Here is a 23,383-nt window from a genome sequence, read left to right on the forward strand (position 1 = left end):
ATATATATATATATATAAAATCAGGGTAATTAGTAAAAATCTGAAAGTTGATTTTGTCTCCAAAATACTTGTAAGAAACCATGTGCAAATTTTTATTGTAGCTGTTATGTATATATAGTGCGTGTAACAATACATGTCACAATTGATTTTCAAAGCCAAAGCTGCAGAAGGTGTTTCCTCAGAGAGAATGCTTTCAGTCCCTGGTCAGAAGACAGTTGACGCGTCTTCAGAAGCTTCACCTAGTGTGAGCCATATGCCACATTCTTCATCAATTGCCAATCTTCAAACGGCCAGTAAACTTATTCTGAGTTCTAGACTGGTTTATAGCCGACCTCTTGACCTTCCAGAAGGAGTTGAAGTAATAAGAGCAACACCTTCAGCAGGTAAGTAACTGAGTGGGGAGTTGTAACTGAGGACGATCATCAGTGGGTAAAACTGATGAGCTCATCTGAAATATGTGCTTTATTGAAATAAGAATTTATTTTTTAGTAATGATACATCTGTTTAGAAACATGTGTTTGTTAGAAACAATTTCTTGTGATAAATGTTATTAGCTTGGCCAAAAACAGTGTAAGCATTTAATGTGTGGCTTCGTGCCTGAGTTTTCATTTCGTGGAATACTATCATAGTAATATTGCAAAAAACAAACAAGTTCATTTGTATATCACTGAACTTTTTTTTTCAGTTAAGACTTTTTAAAATCAGCATTGTGCTAATCATGTCTCATTTTCATTTCACAGAGGTTGACAAATACTTTGAATGAACTATATTTTGGCTATCCTAGAATGACACCAAGTTTAGCAAGGCAGATACAGTAGTTTGGAGGGGCTGGCTTCTGTATTTTAAATGATCTGTCATTGTGGAAGTCTAATTGTGGTTCCTTGTTTAGCTGCCTGAAAACATTTTGATGGTAGGAGTAGACTAGGGTCTGGGTTATTTGAAGGGAAGTTAGGAATTTTGAAGGGCAGAGTGAAATGTCTACTTAAGCATTTATGATGAAAGTGATAACAAATACAGAATAAAAATCCATTGACGCTTGTTGTGGTAGCAGCATATATAAATTATGGCAGATAACAGATTTATTGATTAAGAGTTGAATTGCCATTGCTTTTGAGTTTTAACTTAAATGTTTGCCTCATTTAAACTTAATTACCGAGAAACAAACTAAGAGATTATTACTGCATGTTTTGATTTTACTAAAGGACTTCTACAGCTGCAGTAGTCCTTGGACATTGACACAGGAAAAATGGCAGAGCAGTAACAAGGAGGGCACTGAAGAGTTATCCTAAAGCAGCTTAATAGTGGCCTTGTGTTTATCACAGTCTGTAATTTGATTGCTAGCATGTTGTTCTGTGGTTCCATTATTATGACTATCTGCTCTATGGTTTTTTTGTTTTTTTTTTTTAAGGCCATCTGAGTTCTTCTTCAATTTATCCAGTGTGTCTTGCACCATATCTGGTGGTCACAACTTGTTCTGACAATAAAGTACGCTTCTGGAAATGCTGCATGGAAACCAATTCGCAAGGTGAAAGTGACGAGAAAGATATCTATCACTGGAGGAGATGGCCCTTGATGAATGATGAAGGCGAAGATAACAGCAGTACAGTGAGCATTGTGGGAAGACCAGTTGCTGTTAGCTGCTCATACACAGGTCGTCTTGCAGTGGCTTACAAGCAACCTATCCACCAAAATGGTTTTGTTTCTAAAGAATTTTCCATGCATGTTTGTATATTTGAATGCGAATCTACAGGAGGATCAGAATGGGTTTTAGAACAAACAATTCATCTTGATGATTTGGTTAAGGTTGGGAGTGTACTTGATTCAAGGGTCAGTGTTGACAGCAATCTGTTTGTATACAGCAAATCTGATACTTTTTTGAGCAAGGATAGATACCTAATTCCGAATATAAAGCATTTAGTACATCTGGACTGGGTATCGAAAGAAGACGGCTCCCACATTCTCACAGTGGGGGTTGGTGCTAATATATTCATGTATGGGCGCCTTTCAGGAATTGTAACTGAACAAACCAATAGTAAAGAGGGAGTAGCTGTCATTACTTTACCACTAGGTGGTAGTATCAAGCAAGGAGTCAGGTCAAGATGGGTTCTTCTTAGATCTATAGATTTGGTGTCATCTGTTGATGGTACACCGTCGCTGCCTGTTTCTCTCTCTTGGGTAAGAGATGGAATATTGGTGGTGGGAATGGACTGTGAAATGCATGTATATGCACAGTGGAAGCATGCTGTCAAATTTGGAGACATTGAAACTGAAAGTCCTGATGTAGAAGAGTCAGTGATACAAGAACACGCTGCCTTTAAATATAATATGTTGGCAAGAAAAAGTATTGTTGAAGCAACAGCTATTGCTGATGATGTTTTTTGTTCACCAACGGTAGTTCAAGATGGTGGTTTATTTGAGGCTGCACATGTACTTTCCCCTACTCTCCCACAATATCATCCAACTCAACTGTTAGAATTGATGGATCTAGGGAAAGTTCGAAGGGCTAAAGCCATTCTCTCTCATTTAGTAAAATGTATTGCAGGTGAAGTTGCAATAGTTAGAGATGCTGATGCTGGAGAAGGAACTAAGCGCCATCTTTCTCGAACTATCAGTGTAAGTGGCAGTACAGCAAAGGATACAGTCACCATAGGGAAAGATGGCACTCGAGATTATACTGAGATAGATTCTATCCCTCCACTACCACTACATGCATTGCTTGCTGCAGATCAAGATACAACCTACAGAATTTTGGAAGAAAGTACAAAAATCCCCCAGAGCTATGAAGATCAGACCAAAAGTCAACCTGAGGACCAGTATTCAGAGTTGTTTCAAATCCAGGAGATAACAACGGATGACATTGATTTAGAGCCAGAAAGGAGAGAAAATAAATCAAAAGTGATAAATCTCTCTCAATATGGACCAGCTTACTTTGGTCAAGAACATGCTAGAGTACTTTCAAGTCATCTTATGCACTCAAGTCTCCCAGGCCTTACCCGCTTGGAACAGATGTTCCTTGTAGCTTTGGCTGATACAGTGGCTACCACCAGTACTGAGCTGGATGAAAACAGAGATAAAAGTTACTCAGGTAAATATCCTCACTAAACATGTAAAAAGTTAACATTAAAAGGCATATTTGTATTATTTATATAGTGACTCAAATGTTGAATTGCAGTATTTCTTTTAAATTTTGGGGTGGGGGAAGATCTCTTTAGTGGATCATTACTAATATATGATATGCTCAGTGGCAAAATCCAAAACCGCAGTTTGGGCAAACTATGACTTAAGCATGTGACTTCATGGATATGTGATATCTGTGTACATGCATTTTTATAGAGAAATCTTTGTGTGAATTTGCATAGTCACTTGTTTCCCAGACAGACGGATTCCTATGTGGATGTCTTGTTTTATTTTTTTACTTTTATTGATAGTGGTGGTCCATTTTATTAATTTTAGTATAAAGTCATGAGGCTCACAGGGGTCTATAGACTCATGCTCGTATTTCTGGGTATAAATAATTTTTATAGTTAGTTAATTTTCTCAAAAACATTTCTTGAGAAAGAGGTTCTCGTATAATTTAATATAATGTGTATCTTACCTATTAATTTTATAACCAGATAATTCTTGGTTTCCTCTTATAATTAGACCCTATTCTCTTTTATCAGATCATTGAAATTAATAGTACTGATTATAAAGGATGGTATTAGCAAAGGAAACCACAAATTAGTGACCATTCATTCACTCAATACATTTTGTGGAAGAAGAAACAATTACCATGTGGGAGGCATTTTGTGTACTTTACCATATTTATGGTGCACTTCTCCCCATAGCATCAATTTCCACTACGTATTGTGTATGCTTGTTTCTTGTTTGTCTCCACTTCCTAAACTGTAAACCTCATGAGTGCGGCGACTTTTCTTTATCCACTGCCCTATTTCCTGTACTTAAAATGTGCTTCCCATGTAGTGGATGCTTAATTTGTTGATTGAATGGGTGGATTACAGATATAGCTAATGAGAAGCAAAGCTGGGACTTAACCTTTGGAAATTTAAGATACTTTATTTTCTCCCAGAAAATATCAGTTGATTGAACACTTGCTGAGTGCTTCCTATGTGGCATTTACGGGTCTATGCATTGCTTTGATCTGACAGTGGCCAGTTTTCACTAAACCTGCCATGTTTTCATGTTTGTTCAACTTTTGACTAAAAGTAAATTTATGGAGTCATGGTTACACAAGGTTACATTCTTAACCTTTTAATGCTGATTAGCCTAGGAAAATAAAATCTCAAATCTATGGTAGTATCACATTTCAGTTAAGCTAATCAGCCTAGAAAATGTTACCTATTTAATTATATAAAAAAACTTTCAATTTGGTTTCATAATTTTTGTCTTTAAATATCGCTGGAATTCATATAGGAAACATTTTTTAAATTGTGCCTAATTTACTATAATCAATATATTTTCATTAGATTTCAACATTAAAGTTTTCATTTCTTTTGAGTAAATATAAATGCAGTTACCTATAATAATAGTTCATTGTATTTTCTCCAATCAGTTTTCACTTAGGAGTTCTTGTCATTCACATTATTTTTATTATTTTGGGAGTGGAGGTAAAGGTAGTGAAGTACTTACAAAGGAATTCACTAAAAATTATTATCTATATTTTGAGATAAATGACTAAGTTTGTTTGATAATTTTTTTAAGTTTTGTGGTCTGTTACATTCTTTTTCCTGAAACATTTTCTGTTTAAACCACAGGAAGAGACACATTAGATGAGTGTGGCTTGAGATACCTCTTGGCTATGCGCTTGCACACATGCCTTTTGACTTCACTGCCTCCTTTATACCGAGTACAGCTGCTTCATCAAGGTATTCCACTTGTTGTTTGAACGTTCGCACAGCTTTTCCTTGGTATTGGAGTGATGGGTGTGTTTATATTTGTGTATCAGCAGGTAATAAATCCTTCTATGTATACCTGTCACTGGCTATAACGTCTTCTAGTCACAGAGAAGCCATTTAGTTTATCATTTTCCTTCAGCTCTATTCTGTGGCTTTTCTTATTTAGCTCCAGATCTGTAGTAGCCAAGGAGCTCTGGTAGCATAGTGGTTACAAATCAGGCTGTGAACCTTAAGGTCAGCAGTTTGAAACTACTAGCCTCTCCGTGGGAGAAAGATGAGGCTTTCTGCTCCCGTAAAGATATACAGCCTCGGAAACCCTGTACAGGGTCGCTCTGGGTTGGAACCGACTCGACGGCACTTAACAACAACAAACAACACCACGTAGTAGCCTAGGGAGAAAATGTAGTCAGTGTGAGGCAGCACTTCTCTCTTAGCTTTAACGTTTTTACAAAGTTTGCTCTGCTTGTTGTTATTTGTGTTGGTGAAATGTAAGTATTTTGGCCGGCAAGTAAAGCTTATGTTTCATGAAGATCATTGTATGAAGAGCTGCCATAGGTTTGTATATTTTCAGTATACTGCCATGCTCCTTAATTTGAGACAAGGATTTGTATCAGCCTGCTAATTTATAGATTAAAAAATTAAAATTATAGAGAATAAAGTCACCTACTGTGGCACTCTGTGGGTTAATGTGCTGGACTCCAAAGTCAGTTTGAACCACAAAGTCAGCGGTTCAACCTCACAGCTGCTCCTCAGAAACCCTATACAGGGTCGCTATGGGTCAGAACTGACTCGACAGCACTTAACAACAACAACTACTGTAGTGCTGTAGGATAAGCACTAGACTGTTAAACACAAGGTTGGTGGTTCAAATCTTATAGAGAGTCGCTATGAGTCAGAACTAACTTGGTATGTACTTCACAATGACATCCCAGATTATTAGAGTTGGAATTAGAATCTCAATCAGATGCTCTTCTCATTAGATTACGTCCCTTTTGAAACAAACTTGGACACAGCTTCAGAATATATATATCAATATTGCAGGACCTTTAATACCAGGCTTTATCCTCACCCATGGCGCTTACCCTCTCCCTCAGCTACTGTTCTTTGAACATTTTATATGGAGTTCTGGTGTAGTGCTATAGGATAATTACTGGACTGTAAACCACAGGGTTGGGGGTTCAAACACACAAGTCACTTTCTAAATCCTATGTAGGGTCACTGTGAGTTGGAGCCAACTCGATAGCACTTAACAATAATACCGCTTTTTCTTAAAACATTTGGCTCTGCTGGTTTCTTTTTCCTATTTGAATGATTACTATATTGAATGGCATAAATTTTTTGCATGTATTTCTTATTGTTGCCTCATGTTAGTTTTCTAGCAATAAAATGACTGAGTTAAGGTACATGAAAATGCTTAACTCTTGATAAATATTGCCAAAGTGCCCTTTAGAAAGTCTCTGCTCATTTACATTACCAGAGCGATGTTTGATGATGTCACTCTGAACTTATTGTCAACTTGGGTAAATGGAAAGATACCTGCTGTTGTGTTGACACTGACTCATGGCAGTTTCATGTCCAGTGGGTGCTATGGTCCCTGTTCCCTCACAATCACTGGCATGGCCAAGTTCATCATTGAGGCTGTTGTACCAGTCCATTTCATGGAGGATCTCCCTTGCTAGTCCTCTGCTTCACTGAATAGGATGCCCTGCTCTATGACTAAGCCCTCCTGATAATGCATCAAAAGAAGCAAGTCAGACAGTGTTCTGATTGGCTAACTTTTGTAAGCATCTCACCAGGCCTTTCTTCTTAGTGTGTCTGAGTTTAGAAGCTTCTGAAACTTGGCTACCATAGGTAATAACCCTGTTGGTTTGAAATACCAGTGTTACAGCTTCTAGTATCACAGCGACACACAAACCACTACAGTATGACAAACTTAACAGATGGGTGGTGGTGGCCGACACTTGATATTATAATTTAAAACAGTATGTATAGTTCCCTAAACAAAACAATCAAATCCCTTGCCATTGAGTTGATTTTGATTCTTAGCTACCCTATGGGAAAGAATCGAACTGCCCCACAAAGCTTCAAGGTTGCCATATTTATGGAAACAAACTGCCATATCTTTCTCTCATAGAAGCAACTTGTGGATTCAAAGCACTGACCTTTCAGTTATTGACTGAGCGCTAAGTCAGTATGCCACCAGGGTTTCGTCATATACCACTTGTTGTTGTCATTAGTGCCACCAGTTGGTTCTATATAAGTTTCTGAGGAGCAGCTGGCTAGCAGTCCATTGCTTATCCTATAGCAACACATGAGAAAAATGGCATCTCAATGTCCTTATTCTATTTTGGTCTCAAATGATAGTCAAATGGTGTTGAATTGATGAATGACAATTGTGTACATTGCCTCGAATACTCAGACCTACCTCTAGTTTTCCTCCAGTGAAAACAGTGGAGGGGAGAACTGACAGAGGTTGTAGATAATCATCCTGAGAGCACTTTTCAGGGGAAAAGTTGGGTTGCCAGTATAAAGACAGAAAAACTAAGCAGAACAGAGATCAACTACACAAAGAATAGCCTGCCATTTGTAGGTAAAAATAAATGCTCATTGGTACCTGTTACTTTTTCTTCCTAATACCTTTTTTTTCCCCTTTAAAAGTTAGATTTCCAAAAACATTCACTGTTGTCTTACTCTTGCTTTCTGAACCTCATCCCCTTTGAAATGCTTCTGTGCATTTTGTTTCCTCTTAATTACATTCATCAAACTTTCAATTAATGAAAATTTGTTTATGGTATTATTTTTGTTATGTGCCATTGAGTTGCTTCTGATGCATAGTGTCCCTGTGTTCGAGATTGGACCACTGCTGAGTCCTGTGTCATCCTCACCATCTTGGTTATGTTTGCGCCCATTGTTGGCCTTCCTCTTTTTCTCTGGCCCTCTACTTTTCCAAGCATGATGTCTTCTCCAGGAACTAGTCTCTCTTTATAATACGTCTAAAGCATTTGGACAAAGTCTTGCCATCCTGTCTTTGAAGGAACATTCTGCCTGTACTTGTTTCAAGACAGATTTGCTCATTCTTCCGGAAGTCCATAGTATATTCAATATTCTTTACCAACAGTGTAATTCAGATGCATCAGTTCTTTGGTCTTTCCTTTTGTTTGTCCAGCTTTTACTTACACATGAGGCAATTGAAAATACCATAGCTATTGGTATTTTAAGGGTATGCTGTTCTTGTTAAGCCTTCGAGTTGGTTCTGACCCATACTGATCCTGAATAGGTTCTCCAAGGAGTGACTGTCTCTAAGTTCAGTTTAGATCCTCCATTAATCTACAGGGTGAAAAAGAGTTTGCCATGTAGTATCACTGTGAGGCAGCTGAGTTCCTGGTGGTTCAAATAATTAAACACTGGACTACTAACTGAAAGGTTGACAGTTCAAACCCACCCAGAGGTGCCTTGGAAATAAGACTGATGATCTGCTTATTAAAGGTCACAACCTTGAAACCCTACCGAGCAGTTCTATTCTGCACACATGGAGTTGCCATGAGTCAGATCAACTCAATGGCTACTAACCCTTTAACCCAAGGTCCTAAAGGCCTGATCTTGACTGTGACTTACCTCTAATAGACTTAGGAATGTTCCTGAAATTTAGCACTTTCTTTGAAGTGGTATTTCCCTCTGTGGCCAGAGGGAAGAATGGAACAATTTCAGAATTCAGTACTAAACACTGTGGTCCTCAAGAAAGTAAAAGTGTGACAAAAATACCCAGGCACATGGCCCAAGTGCTTTTGACTTGACCAAAGATACATTACTATTGATAACTTTAGTGTACTTAGTTGTGAATTTATTAAAATGCTTAGTTTTAATGAAACTATGTTTTAGCATTGCTGTTTTTTGTAGTGGGGGAAAAAGCACATACATTTGGATAGAAAATAGAGATTTTGTTTTTATGATTCTGTTGTGAATTTATTAAAATGCTCAGTTTTAATGAAACCATGTTTTAGAATTGCTGTTTTTTGTAATGGGGGAAAAAACACATACATTTGGACAGAAAATAGAGATTTTGGTTTTATGATCCTGTCTTTAGAAGCTTATGCTACACAGTCTTGAAATATAAGAGCCATTTATAATTTTTTTCTACTTGAAAATTCTTCCCAGAATGAATAAATACATTACTATATGAAAATTTGTCATTTGATACCGTTCTGAAGGTTGTTATTTCATCTTTTTAATTTAGGTGTGTCTACATGCCATTTTGCCTGGGCTTTTCATTCTGAGGCTGAGGAAGAACTGATTAATATGATTCCTGCAATTCAGAGAGGAGACCCTCAGTGGTCTGAGTTAAGAGCTATGGGAATAGGCTGGTGGGTCAGGAATATTAACACTCTTCGAAGATGTATGGAAAAGGTAACTTGATTTCATTGAATTCTGAAATTAGAAAAAAAAAATTTTTTTCTTAAAGGATAAAAAGACACTGTATTTCAGATTGGAGAAGAAATACCCATAGTGGAGTCATTATGAGTTGGAACTGACCCAACAACACTTAGCAACAGCAACAACAGTGGGGTGTTAGTTTGTGAGATTGTGAGAATGTTTTTGTTTTGTTTTTAGCCATCTTCAAAACATGATCTTTATAAAACAAGTATACAGTTTGATATCAGTTGTCTTTTGCTACGTATATGCCTGTGGAATAGCAGTAGTTTTTGCAACCAGCTGGGGTGTATATTAGTTTAAGACAATACAAAACTCTAAATTTAGAAAATAAGCTTAAGTTATTGTCAGTTGTTTACATTAATAGAAAAATCATAATTTTTTTTTTTTTTAAAGGATTCTCTGCCTGGTTAGTTTAGTAAATAACATACACTTCAAATATTACTCAATAAAAGCAGTTTTGACTCATATGCACTTCAAGAACATACCTACAACAGCAAAATCAAGCATATTGTTTTTTAAGATAGTTTTTTAGAATCAGTTTTTCATAGTTTTTACTTGATGAAGATTCCTTTTTTTGAAAAAGAGTATCAATTTTGTTAATGGAAGCTAAAAGTTTCTTCAGTATTGCTGAAATGAACACTTATTGAGCACCTGCTGTATACTCAATTTGGTGGGAGTTGTTTTTCATAAATGATTTCATGCAATCATCTCAAAATGTTGCTTTCATGTAATCTTCTCAAAATCTCTGTTTTCCATGATGGAATGAAGACTCAGAAAAGTTGGGTAAGCAGCGCAGATTCCGCAGATTTAGTCTGTGCCCTTTCCACTCTAGCATGGCTGGGGAATTAGAGTTCGCATTTATATTTTACTGTTAGGACTCCATTGAAGTTCCATAATAACAGTTAGTGGTAATGGTGAATAGTCAATGGTGAAGTCTGAATGTATTTCAAGATGTAGAGATCCTTCCCTATTTCCTTCCTCTAGAGTTGTAGTTCCTTAACGTTAGTGTCAGATCAAGTACCTGGCAAGCTTATTTAGCATGTATACCCTCTAGTACCAGGGGCATGGTGGTTCTGTACGATAAACACTGGACTGTGAATGACAAGGTCAGTGGTCTGAGCCCACCAGCTGCTCTGCAGAAGAAAGATGAAGGTTTCTGCGTCAGTAAAGATGTATAGCCTCAGACACCCTATGAAGAGTGCTATGAATTGGAACCATCTCGACACTTAGCAACAGCAGTCCTCTAGTCCCCAGTGGCAGGGTTCTAATTGGGGTGTGGACTAGGGCATTGGCATCTTGCCTTGGATGAGCATCCTGTGATTCTGGTGTGCATGCACCTCAGGTCAGTTTGCAGCGTGAAGATGGAAGTGTCATTCTCCTGCTGTGTGTGAGACAGCCCAATAGATACCAGCATTTGCAGTCTCAGAATGGGCATATGAGAGAATTTGTTCTAACACCAGTCAAAAAATTGTTTCTGGTATGCAAGGAAGTTAATTTATTTAAACATGTAAACAATATGGTATTTACACTAAATTTTTGTATCCTAATGTTTCAGATATTTTCTACAAAGATCTTCTGAATTTCTAGTCAAAAATGTGTTTATCAATATAATTGAGTATTTCTAGTTGTTGTTTTAAGTGTCATTAAATTGGTTCCGACCCATAGTTACCCTGTATAGGGTTTCTGAGGAGCGGCTGTTGAGTTTGAACCACTGACCTTACAGTTCAAACTAGCCTTATGGTCCAGTGCTTATCTTACAGTACCACACCAGGACTACATATTTATGTGTGTGTGTGCATTTTGTCTGTCTGTTTAGCTATCTATCTATGTTGTTAAATGCCATCTAGCCATATTGGGATTCTTTGGAGTGGTTGGTGGATTTGAACCGCTAATGTTGCAGTTGAGTGCGTATCCTACAGTGCCACACCAGAACTCCATATCTATATCTTGTTGTTGTTGTTAAGTGCCGTTGAGTCGGTTCCAGCCCATAGCAACCATGTATAGGGTTTCCGAGGAGCAGCTGGTGAGCTTGAACTGCCGACCTTGCGGTTCAAACCAGCTTTGCAGTGCCATGGTTATATGCAATGGACTCTGTTCTGACTCATAGTGATCCTTTGTAGGGTTTTGAGGCTGTAAATCTTTCTCCTGCAGAACGACTGCTAGTTTAAACTGCTGACCTTAAGGATCACCCTCCAGTGCTGATCCTACAATGCCACACCAGGAGTATACTTTATACTAAGGCAAACTGACATTACCTACGAACCGTACCTGACTGTTCTGACTTATGTACAAATTCTGTTTAAAGACAGACTTAGAATGGAACTCATTTTTAATTGGAGGGTTGCCTGTATATGATATGGTGCTTGCCCAATGTCCAACTCCTTTAATAATCTACTGTACAGTATGTATTGTGAAAAATGACTGTATAAAACCTTAGTTTAGTATAAATAAACATTTCTCTGAAAATGATTAAAAATACTGGAGTATGAAACACCAAGTTAAATGATGGAGACCAGAGTAACATGTAACAAAGGGGAAGGGAAATAAAAAAGAATTGAGATTAGCTAGTCACAAATGGTGAATTTTATGTTTGTGATATAATTTTTAGGTTGCATTCCCCTCTTTCTCATGCCTGTGTAGCTTCCAGCTTCACCATCAGTCAATAGGAGCTGATAAAACATCTATTTTCTTTTATTGGTATGTCTTACAAGTTTGTATTTGCAAAGGATATCTCAGTATCTTTGCAAAATAAGGTATGGTCTATGTGATGTTGTGTATCCAAAACAATACTGTTACATTCATAATGTTACTGACTTAATTTTCAAACTCACACTGAGTTGATTGGTGTTGGAGGATAAACACTGGACTGCTAACTGCAAGGTTGGTGGTTCAAACCACTGCTGCTCCTCAGAAACCCTATACAGGGCTGCTGTGTGTCAGAACCAGCTGAATAGCACTTAACAACAGCAAAAACATATAGGTTATATAAATTGATATGAATTTAGCAACTTTCATTAGATGGCTGGAAGGGCATTCCAGTCATAATACATTGGGAGTTAAGTGTGCTTTAAAACTTTTCTCATGCAGTTTTTGAGGCCTGAATTTGTAAGTTCTTCAAAATAAAGGAGAGCCAATAATCTATGTTGTAACTACATAGCAGAAAGAATGTGTCATTCCTTCAGAATAAAATCCAGTTGGAGAGTACCAGAAAAGAATGCTTAAAGAAATGATGTTTTTAAAAAGTACTGGAACATTTATAATTACTCATAGTTTTTTTTTAACGTGTGTGTGTAATTGAAACTTATTCACAGATATCTGTACTAATATTGGTTGAGAATCTTAAATTGCTAATTCACATATGCAATAGAAATTAGTATCTTAACCTAAAAAACATTAAGAAATATAATATGTTGACTTTTCAAGAAAAAGGTCATACCTGTTGTATATTTTGCCTTCTTTATTATTTCCTGTGTTAGACAGTGGAGGCCTGTTGTGGTGCTGTGGGATAAAGCACCGGACCACAAGGTTGGTGGTTTAAACTCACTAGCCAAACCTTGGAAACCCTATAAAGGGGCGCTATGAGTTGGAAGCACTCGACAGCACTTAACAACAACAATGTTAGACAATTTTATTATTATCTGTCTCACAAAGGGGGAGGGGAATAAGTGAGCACTGAAACTATCTAGTCACAACAAGCTACATGAAAAGTATTGCTTTGTGCCGTGGAGTTAGTTCTGAATCATAGCAACCCTATATAGGGTGTCCAAAGCTATAAATCTTTATAGGAAGCCTGTTTCTCCTGTGGCATGGCTGGTGGATTCAAACTCTGACTTTTCTGTTAGCAGCTCAACACCTAACCCAGGTGTTATCAGGGTTCCTTAGCTGTCTAGCACAGGGAACAATAAATCCCTTTCACCCTTTATTATGTGACCTTAGGCAATTCACTTCACCTCTGTTGTCCTCTCCTCACCTGTAAAATGGGAATAATATTAGTACCGCATGGATTGTAGTGATTCAGTCAGACGTGAAAAGTGCCTAAGTATGATGAACAGCCAATAAATGTTAGCTGCTAGGAGCTCTGGTAGCGTAGTGCTTATGAATTGGGCTGCTAACCTCAGGGTCATCAGTTCGAAACTACCAGCTATTCCGTGGGAGAAAGATGAGGCTTTCTGCTCCCGTAAATATTTACAGCCTCGGTAACCCTGTACAGGGTCACTATGAGTCGGAACCGACTCCACGGCACGTAACAATAACAACAATTATGCTTTTATTCTCATTACCAGCGTGCAAATGGTTGTGCTAAGGACCATGCATTATTTATAAGCTACCGGAGATTGTGGAATAGGGCCGACTTTATCCCATCTCTTTAGTTTCTATCAGCCTTGAAAGTAACAGAAAATCATTAAATGTTGATAAGTTGTTTGTAATCCTTCTATCAAATAGTTAATTTTGACAATGTTTTATTTACTCTTTAGGTTGCTAAAGCTTCTTTTCAAAGAAACAATGATGCCTTGGATGCCGCATTGTTCTATCTTTCCATGAAGAAGAAAGCCGTGGTGTGGGGTTTGTTTAGGTAAGCTGCATCTACACGTAACATGATTTTAATGGAATGAAGATTGTGCTGAGCATCAAAGTACCTGTGCTTGGTCAGAACAGCTTAAATCTTTATGCCTTGGTTCCTTTAGTTTAATATAACTGAAAAATGAGCAAAATATTTTTTCAACTTAACCTATGTGGAAAAAAAAAAAAAAAGCTCATGTTTCCTATTTCCTTATTAGAATTGAAGAGATGCTTGCTTGTTATCAAATACCTATCACTGAAGTTAGTACTTTTCTTCTAGATGGATAATGAGTTACTTTCTATTCCCAGACATTTTAAATTTGACTTAACCACTGATGATTGTGCTCTGATTCCCAGGTCACAGCATGATGAAAAAATGACAACATTTTTCAGCCACAACTTTAATGAAGATAGGTGGCGGAAAGCCGCATTGAAAAATGCTTTTTCTTTACTTGGAAAACAACGCTTTGAGCAATCCGCTGCTTTTTTCTTATTAGCTGGTTCATTGAAAGATGCCATAGAGGTATAAATAAGAAAATATGCTATGAAATACTTGTTAAGAAATTGAAACCATGGAAATGTCTTTTTTTTGGTCATATGTTTCTAAGGACAGAGGTTGCTGAACTTTAAAAAGCAGTGGCACTGCGGTAAATGAAATTGTAAATACATTCAAGGGTTAAATAGAAATAAAATGTTTTATGTATGGCATATTGTATTTTAAAATAAAGTATAAAATATATAACAAATAGCAAAAAATGCTTATAAATGTTATCTTCTTAGATAATTCTGAACTATAGCATAGTGATTATGAGTCGGGCTGTTAACCTCAAGGTCAGCAGTTCAAAACTTCCAGCCTTTCCATGGGAGAAAGACAAAGCTTTCTGCTCCAGTAAAGATTTATAGCCTTGGAAACCCTGTACAAGGTCGCTCTAAGTCGGAACCGACTCCACAGCACATAACCACCACCACCATGTAACTTCTCAGGCCATGACCTCCTTATCCACTGCAGAAAGGCAGAATTGTTTTCTTTTTCTTCTAAATAAAATGCATCATAAAGACCAGAGGCTGTTTTCGCTGCTTTGTAATATAGTTGTCCTTGTTGTTGAGTGCCGTGGAGTTGGTTCTAACTCATAGTGACCTTGTATAGGGTTTCTGAGGAGCAGCTGGTGGGTTTGAACTGCTGATTTTGTGGTTATCAGTCAGTCCAATGCTTATCCTACAGCACCACACCAGGAGTCTGAGATATTGGGAAATGCTTGTCAGGATGTAAAACTGTGGATTTATTGATGTATAATCCAGATTGCTGATTATTAGAGTAACTACAAATACTTCTGTTTACTATGTTTTCCACTTAGTATTCTTAATCTCATTATAAACAATCTAAGTAGGTGAAGGTAAAAGAGGAATAGGAACGCTACATGATAGAATTCAGAAATATTCAGTAAAGTGAAAGTACTTTAAATGTAGAATTAAATTTAAAAAATTATCTCAGGCATACGATGTTTTAAAACAACAAATGCTTCTAGTATTGAGATGGGAAGTTATCATAGAAAATATTCAAGCAAATATCAACTCCTAGAGAGTAGGAAGAGAAGATGTAGTTTATTTCATAAGTTGCATACCTGTTTGCTATGTAAATGGAAGGTCCTTTTAAAATAGTAACCATTATTTTGATTTGGAAATATATTTTGATATTCAAGACAACTGAGATATGAGATTCAAATGTCATGTTTAATTTAAACATTAATGTTATTTATTTAAATTGACCGAAGTTGGAGAAGTTGTTTGTATACTTTGTTTTTTGCTTATTTTACTAATGATCTTTCTAGATTGCTGTTGTTGTTAATTGCCATCAAGTTGGTTTCGACCCATAGCGACCCTGTGTAGGGTTTCCGATGAGCGACTGGTGAGCTTGAACTGCTGACTTTGCAGTTCAAATGGCTTTGCAGTCTGGCGTATTAACCCACAGTGCCACACTAGGACTCCCTTTCTAGATTAGAAGCTGCTAAATTCTAATAATTTATTTGTATTATTGCTGTTCCTTAATCTCCTATCAATAACTTAAATACTTTTAATTGTCTCAACTCCTGGGCCCCTTCCTCCCACCACGAGAATATAAATGATAAATAATTTCAGAATATAGGTGGAATAGGTCATTTTTTGAAATAAGTATCATTAAGTAAGATAAGTATGTCTAAATATTTAAATTTGTAGGTGTGTCTTGAAAAAATGGAAGATATTCAGCTAGCCATGGTTATTGCCCGTTTATATGAATCTGAATTTGAAAATTCATCCACCTATATATCCATCTTAAATCAGAAGATTCTGGGGTGCCAAAAGGATGGCTCAGGGTTCAATTGCCAAAGATTACATCCTGATCCTTTCCTGCGTAGTCTTGCCTATTGGATAATGAAAGATTACACCCGAGCTTTGGACACATTACTGGAACAAACACCAAAGGAAGAGGATGAACATCAAGGTAACATAATTTGTGGTTTTCTCTGTATTTTTAAGGAAAGCAGTTTCTGAACTGATATTTACTTCCGTAAAAAGCAGTCATTACCAAATTTGCTTTTCAGTTTAGAAAAATTATCAAATATGTTTGTATGCCTAAAAGATTAGTCATTTACTACTGAAATTGAATCTATTATGTTGTTATGAGAATTGAAGTAGTACTAAGAAGACTTCTTAGGAGTCCTGGTGTGGTGCTGTGGGCTAATGTGTCAGACTGCAAAGTTGTTTGGTCAGTGGTTCAAGCTCACCAGCTGCTCCTTGGAATCCCTATACAGGGTCGCTATGGCTCAGAATCGACTCAATGGTACTTAACAACAGTAACAACAACAACAAGACTTCTTACATAGCTTTACAGTCATATGTTAAAGTGTATAAGACTAAGATGCTGTTCTAATTTCACAGACGTAAATTAAACTGAAGCTTACAGATTCTTTGCCATGTTACGCAGTTTTTTCCACATGGTCATGGTCTTAGTTATCCAGAGCTTTCACAACCGGAAACATATTCTCTCACAGTTTGTTGTTGTTGTTTTGTGCCTTCAAATCCATTTAAACTCACAGTGATCCTATAGAGGGTTTCTGAGGCTTTAAAATCTTCAAAATCTTCACAGGGGCAGAAAGCCTCATTTTCCTCCTGCAGAGCAGTTGGTGGTCCACAGTCCTTGTGGTTTGCAGTCCAGTACTTATTGTCTGGAGCCACTGTGCTCCCTCTCAGTGTAAGAGGCTAGAAATGCAAACGCAGAGTGTAGGCTATGGAGGAAGGCTTTCTCTGGCTCTGGGCAAGTCCTTGTCTCCTTTCAGCGTCTGTTGGTCTGGCATTCCTTGGAGTGATATCTCCATGTGTCTTGGCAGCAGTCTTCCCCCAGGTCTAGGAGCTTCTCAGTGCAGGCACTCCAGGTTCAAAGGATGAACTCCATCTCAGGCTCTTTGGTCATGGGGATACAGGTCTTATCTCACTGTCTGCTCACTTCTTTCTCCTTTGCGTTGGTTGGTCACAGCAGTAATAGGATTAAGGGTGTTGTGTTCCCTTAATCCTTTTACAATAGATTGTTGTTGTTGTTAAGTGCCTTCCAGTCAGTTCCTCATAGTGACCTGTACAGAGTTTCCAAGGAACAGCTGGAGTGCTTGAGCTTGTGACTTTGTTTCTCAGTCCACTGCTGATTGGTTTACTACATTAGATCATATTCTGGTGTGGTGTACTGTAGGATAAGCACTGGACCGCTAACTTCAGGGTTGGCAGTTCAAACCCACCAGCCACTCCTCAGAAAACCTATACCTGGTTTCTGTGAGTCTGACTCTTGGACACTTACTTAACAGCAGCAACATTCCCTTAGTCTTTTTACAAATGATTGATTTAATGCTTTAGGTCACGTCATGGGTATCATTACATCTTTACACAATTGCCAAACCAAAGAATCATTGTTCAGGCAAATTGGCACAAATACAGTTCGTTTCATGACAGTCCTAGACCAAACTTTAGGTAAGAAACCAAGTAAGAATCTGGGCAGTTATACATATCCATTTAGTGCAGAAGCCTGGAAAAGCTTTATCTATGTGTGGTAAATTTTGTTTACTCTTAGTTACCCCCAAATAATTGAGGGTTTTGTTGTTGTTGTTGTTTTCCTAAACACTGGAAGAATATCTATCAGCATTATTTTCAACAAACAAAAAAAGGGGACATGCCTTGCAGTCATAAAGAAAATAACAGTTAAGAAATTACATAAGAAAGCCAAAATATTTTCAAAGAAATTCTAGCATTTTTCCCTGTCCTCTCCTGTTTCTGCCTTCTGCATCAATTTTTAAGATTTTTTTTCCCCTTTCATTTAAAAATTACATGCAGCTGTGTTCATGTGTTTACATTCCCTCTCCCCTTACTTAGATGATAGGTAGTAAGTATACTGTGTGCACGTTTTTGTCCCTTCTTTTACCTAACAATGTATACTGGACATCATTCTGTAAAAGCCTGTTGCTGCTGTTGAGTTGATCCTAACTCATCGTGACCCTACAGGACAGAGAAGAATTTCTCCGTAGGGTTTCCAAGGCTGGGAATCTTAATAGAAGCTGACTGCCTTGTTTTTCTCTTGCAGAGCAGCTGGGGGTTTCAGACTGCCAGCTCTTCAGCCACATGCTTAATCACAGTATCATTCCATGGTAGCATATAAGGACAATCTTTGTTTTAACTGCATAGTTATATGTACATTGTGTGGATGTACCATAGTTTAGCCTATGGTGCAGTGGGTTAATGCGCTGGACTGCAAAGTTGGTTTGAACTGCAGGGTCTGTGATTCAAGCCCACCAGCCACTCCTCAGAGACCCTATACAGGGTTGCTATGAGTCTGAACCGACTCAGCAGCACTTAACAGCAACAACAGCTTACTATTTAAATATCCTCTGTTTGGGGGGGAAAAAAAAGTAATGACAGGTTCTTTTCTTTTTTAACATAAGCACAGATTAACACAGTGCCTTGTGATTGTGTCTGTTTGATTTCTATAGTTATCATCAAATCTTGTAACCCAATGGTGTTTAGTTTTTACAACTACCTTCGAACTCATCCTTTGGTTATTCGAAGAAACTTTGCCACCCCTGAAGGAACTTTGGCAACTTTAGGGCCCAAAACTGAGAAAAACTTTGTTGATAAAATTAACCTCATAGAGAGAAAATTATTCTTTACCACTGCAAATGCACATTTTAAAGTTGGATGCCCTGTTTTAGCCTTGGAGGTACTCTCGAAAATTCCAAAAGTAACCAAAATATCTGCCTTACCTGCAAAAGAAGATCAACTTGAATTCATTTCTAAAAAGATGGGCAAGATACCCTCAGAATCACAAGCTCTGAGGGATGGCAATGGAAGTTCTGGCATTGATTGGTCAAATGTAGCTTCACCACAGATTGACTGGAGTCAGCCAATAGTAAATGTGGAGGAGGAGCCTCTTAATCTTGATTGGGGTGAAGAGCATGATAGTGCCAGAGAAGAGGAAGAAGATGGTTTAGTAATGAAAAGTACAGGTGACAGAAGAAAAGATAGACGAGAAGACCAGAAAATCCCAGATCCTAATATGTTATTGACTCCTCAAGAAGAGGAATCTCTCGAAGGTGATACTGAAGTTGATGTGATTGCTGAACAACTAAAATTTAGAGCCTGTTTAAAGATTCTCATGACTGAACTGAGAACATTGGCCACAGGCTATGAAGTAGATGGAGGAAAACTCAGATTTCAACTCTATAACTGGCTTGAAAAGGAAATTGCTGCCTTGCATGAGATCTGTAATCACGAGTCAGTTGTTAAAGAATATGCTGATAAAACATATTCCAAAGAAGAGAGTAATCTGATGGATAAGGAAGAAATGGTGGACAAACCAGACATTGGTTCCTATGAGCGCCACCAGATAGAAAGACGAAGGTTGCAGGCCAAACGAGAGCATGCAGAAAGACGGAAGTTATGGTTGCAGAGAAACCAAGATCTCCTGAGAGTTTTTCTTAGTTACTGTAGCCTCCATGGGGCCCAAGGTGGTGGTCTGGCCTCAGTAAGGATGGAACTCAAATTTTTGCTGCAGGAATCCCAGCAGGTATGGACATCATTTTTATTTTCCATCTTGGTTATTTTTAAAAAATAATTTCAGTAGCTCTTGTAGTTATAGCTATAAAGCTCCTTTAGATAAACTAGTTAATCTAAACCAGTTCTCTATTTATAGGAGGCAGGTATTTGCATTCAACATGGGTGTTTTCAGACTGCAGTTTGGTAATGAGGAGGAAGCTTAAAAGCTTGAGGGCACAGCTGTATCATATTCAGATACTTTTTAAATCTCGAATAGTACCTGGTACATACTGGATGCTCAGTACATTTTTGTGAAACAAACGAATAAGTAAATGAGCATGTCACTTTTACACAATTGCTTATTACCAGTATTTTGTCAGATAGTTATTCATAATTTTTTCTTCTTCATTTTAACCTCTTTGAAAAAAAAAATCCACTGTCACCCATAGGAAACGACGGTCAAGCAGCTCCAGTCTCCCCTACCATTGCCTACTACCCTACCTCTGCTTTCAGCAAGTATTGCGTCAACAAAAACAGTCATAGCCAATCCGGTTTTGTACTTAAATAATCACATTCATGATATACTGTATACTATTGTTCAGATGAAAACGCCACCTCATCCTACTATTGAAGATGTGAAGGTAATTTAAAGTTTATGCTTATTTGATATTATACACACTGAGAAGGTAAATATGTACTTGTCCTGTAATTTGATCTTAGAGGAAATATCTTAGAGTGCTTTATGGGCTAAGTTCTCACTCCCAATTAGTTCAAGATTATGTGTCCAGTAAATGTAATTTAAAAGCAACCATTCTTCATACTTCTGGAAAAGTATGTATTTCCTTCCTTTAAAAAAGGCAGATCCTTTTTTGTTAATAAAGCTAATTTTCTAGACATTATCCTTTTGTCACTGTATTTCTTTAGATCCATTCTCCTTTAAATGAGCTATTAAGTTAGAAAGATACATGACAATTTGCTTACCTGCTAAGATAGTGTGAAGATATAAGTTGGGTCCCAGGGAAAGTATCCTTGTTACTTTTTCTCTGGTGTTCGTATTTGTTGGAGAGCTGTGTAATAGTTAGGAGCCCTGGTGGCGCAGTGGTTAAGTGTCGACTGCTAACCTGAAGGTCTGCAATTTGAATCCACCAGTCACCGTGGTAGAAAGATGTGGCAGTCTGCTTCCAAAAAGATGACAGCCATGAAAATCCCCGAGGGCAATTGCACTCTGTGTTGTAGAGTGTAGATGAGTTGGAATCAACTTGATGGCAATGGATTTTTGTATGTAATAGATATGAGCAATCAGAGTTTTCATAGAGTTGTTGAGTGCCATCGAGTCGATTCCGACCCACAGTGACCCTGTATAGGGTTTCCAAGAAGCAGCTGGTGAGCTTGAACCACCGACTTTGCTGTTCAAATTACTTTACCCAAATTAAACTGTATGCTGCACTCTGGAAACATAAAAATGGATGCAGTCCAAGAAACCCCAGGGAGCTGGGCAGGATCTGGGGCGTTGTCTTGACTTCTACTGCTTAACTTGTATGGTGCTTTTTCCTATTCTAGTTGCTGATATCATCTCAGGTCCACTAACCTTTTTGATTTTTTATTTCTTTTGTTTGAAAGGCATATTCAATCTCTGGTAGTATGTTTTTATGAGGGACTCAAGACTTAATGTATCAGCCTATTAGCATAGCATGAATTAATTTGTATCAGTATTTTATCAAAGAGTACTTAAATTATTTGCCAAGTAGAAATGAGTATGTAGAAAAGGCATAAAATGCATACAGATGCTAAGTAAACTTTTCCAATTCCTAGAAATTTGGATAAGGCTTTTAAATAATATAAAACTATTCCTAGATCCTTTTAACTGTTAGGTTTTGTGAGTCTAAACATGCTGATTCAGTATGGCATTTTAGGATGTGATATGTATGTTAAGTTGGTAATTTAAAAAATTTTCCAAATTTAAGATTTAAAGACTATACATTACTTATGAGTACTAAGTAAATTACTTGCTTTCTGGAAAATCAGCTATTTTTCACAGTGATTGATATATTTACTGAACAAGACTTAATTGACAATTAATTGATATATTTGCTCAACAGACTTAATTAATCTTATTGATAAGATCAAGTCTTTATTTTCAGGAGGTATTTCCTAACACAGGCTTACATAAGAGCTCTGGAAATTCTGTGCTTGCTCTGAGTGATGTTTTTGGAATGCTACTGTTTAAGCTAATCTTTAATAGGCTAGGACAAGTTCCGATACAATGAATACTGACACTTGGCTCTGGGTCTGGTTAATCACAGGCTCATAGTAAGTAAATATTTAATCAAGATGTAATCTGAATTGGCTTTTATGTGGGAATGTATGAAAAGAGGGGTGAGTGTTATTTTAGAAGTTTAAAATCAGTTTGTAGTCTCATGCCGGATCCAGTCTGATGCAGGGTATTTGAGTAGCTTCTTAAGTATTTTCTCATTTTTAAGGTGTGCTTTTTCTGTAGAAATGTTAGTATAAATGTAATTCTGGCTGTTTTGGTTTTAGGTGCACACGCTTCATTCACTAGCAGCGTCACTTTCTGCATCAATTTACCAAGCATTATGTGACAGTCACAGCTACAGGTAAAAAGCTAAGTAAAATAAAATCGTCCTAATACATCTAAAACAATAACTATTCCAGAGTTATATTGAGGCCTTATCTCCTAGGGACTGAAAAATCCCCAGATGGACTTTAGCAAGAGAATCAGAAATAAACTGATTATTGTTGTCACCTGAGAAGGCACCTAACAACAACAAAAGTAGCCGCAGGAAACTACAGAAAATGATAGATTGTAAATGGGAAGTAACATTATCACTGTTGTTGTTTGTCCTCAAGAAAAGAATTTCACGGTCCAAAATACCTTACAATACGAAGTTTTCTCATTTTTTTCTAGTTAGAAATTATTTCTTTTACTACTAGATTCATTTCTGTTTGTTTAACTGATTTTCAAATGAAAGAGGGAAAATACTTTTGAAAATTGAAAAAGTATATTCCTTAAAATGGAATTATTAAAACCCATTTTATGTATCTATGTATGTATTATGCAAAAGTCTTTGGAAATGATATCAATTCGGAGTAATGGTTTAAATTTTTTAAGCGGCAAATTGCTTTCATGATTGTATACTTTGTATTTTAACGACTAGGTCAGAGTCAGTACTAAGAAATTGATCACATGGAGAAAAGACTCAGCTTTAAATGAAAAGTTTTTTATATCAATAAATAAACAGTTTTTACAGTATAGTGTTTCACATTACGTTTATAGTTTCATTTTTTTATATAAATGTAATAACTTTTTATAGGAACATTTGATATTGCTTGAGGAATTACTCTCTCAAAATTGTCTTTGTTCTGTTGGTAACCCAATTAGACCATGTCTAAGTAACTCCAAAGATTTGGAAATATAAATAAGGTAAATT

The 23,383-nt window shown here is 37.1% G+C and overlaps 1 protein-coding gene across 3 annotated transcripts in view; it reads left to right on the forward strand.

The window, feature by feature from the left end:
• DMXL2 (Dmx-like 2) overlaps positions 1-23,383 on the forward strand; it is a 192,917-nt gene that overhangs the window by 127,422 nt on the left and 42,112 nt on the right. For 2 of the 3 annotated variants that reach the window (XM_006831646.1, XM_006831645.1), the window contains exons 17-26: positions 156-383; positions 1,409-3,085; positions 4,755-4,865; positions 9,130-9,299; positions 13,802-13,899; positions 14,244-14,409; positions 16,101-16,365; positions 18,893-19,965; positions 20,384-20,575; positions 22,473-22,549. In XM_006831646.1, the coding sequence (XP_006831709.1) occupies positions 156-383; positions 1,409-3,085; positions 4,755-4,865; positions 9,130-9,299; positions 13,802-13,899; positions 14,244-14,409; positions 16,101-16,365; positions 18,893-19,965; positions 20,384-20,575; positions 22,473-22,549 (4,057 nt within the window). The remainder of the gene's footprint in view (positions 1-155; positions 384-1,408; positions 3,086-4,754; positions 4,866-9,129; positions 9,300-13,801; positions 13,900-14,243; positions 14,410-16,100; positions 16,366-18,892; positions 19,966-20,383; positions 20,576-22,472; positions 22,550-23,383) is intronic. The other variant, XM_006831647.1, reaches the window with a different exon arrangement.

The sequence above is a fragment of the Chrysochloris asiatica genome, unplaced genomic scaffold, assembly GCF_000296735.1.
Source record: "Chrysochloris asiatica unplaced genomic scaffold, ChrAsi1.0 scaffold00004, whole genome shotgun sequence".
Taxonomy (NCBI): Eukaryota; Metazoa; Chordata; class Mammalia; order Afrosoricida; family Chrysochloridae; genus Chrysochloris; species Chrysochloris asiatica.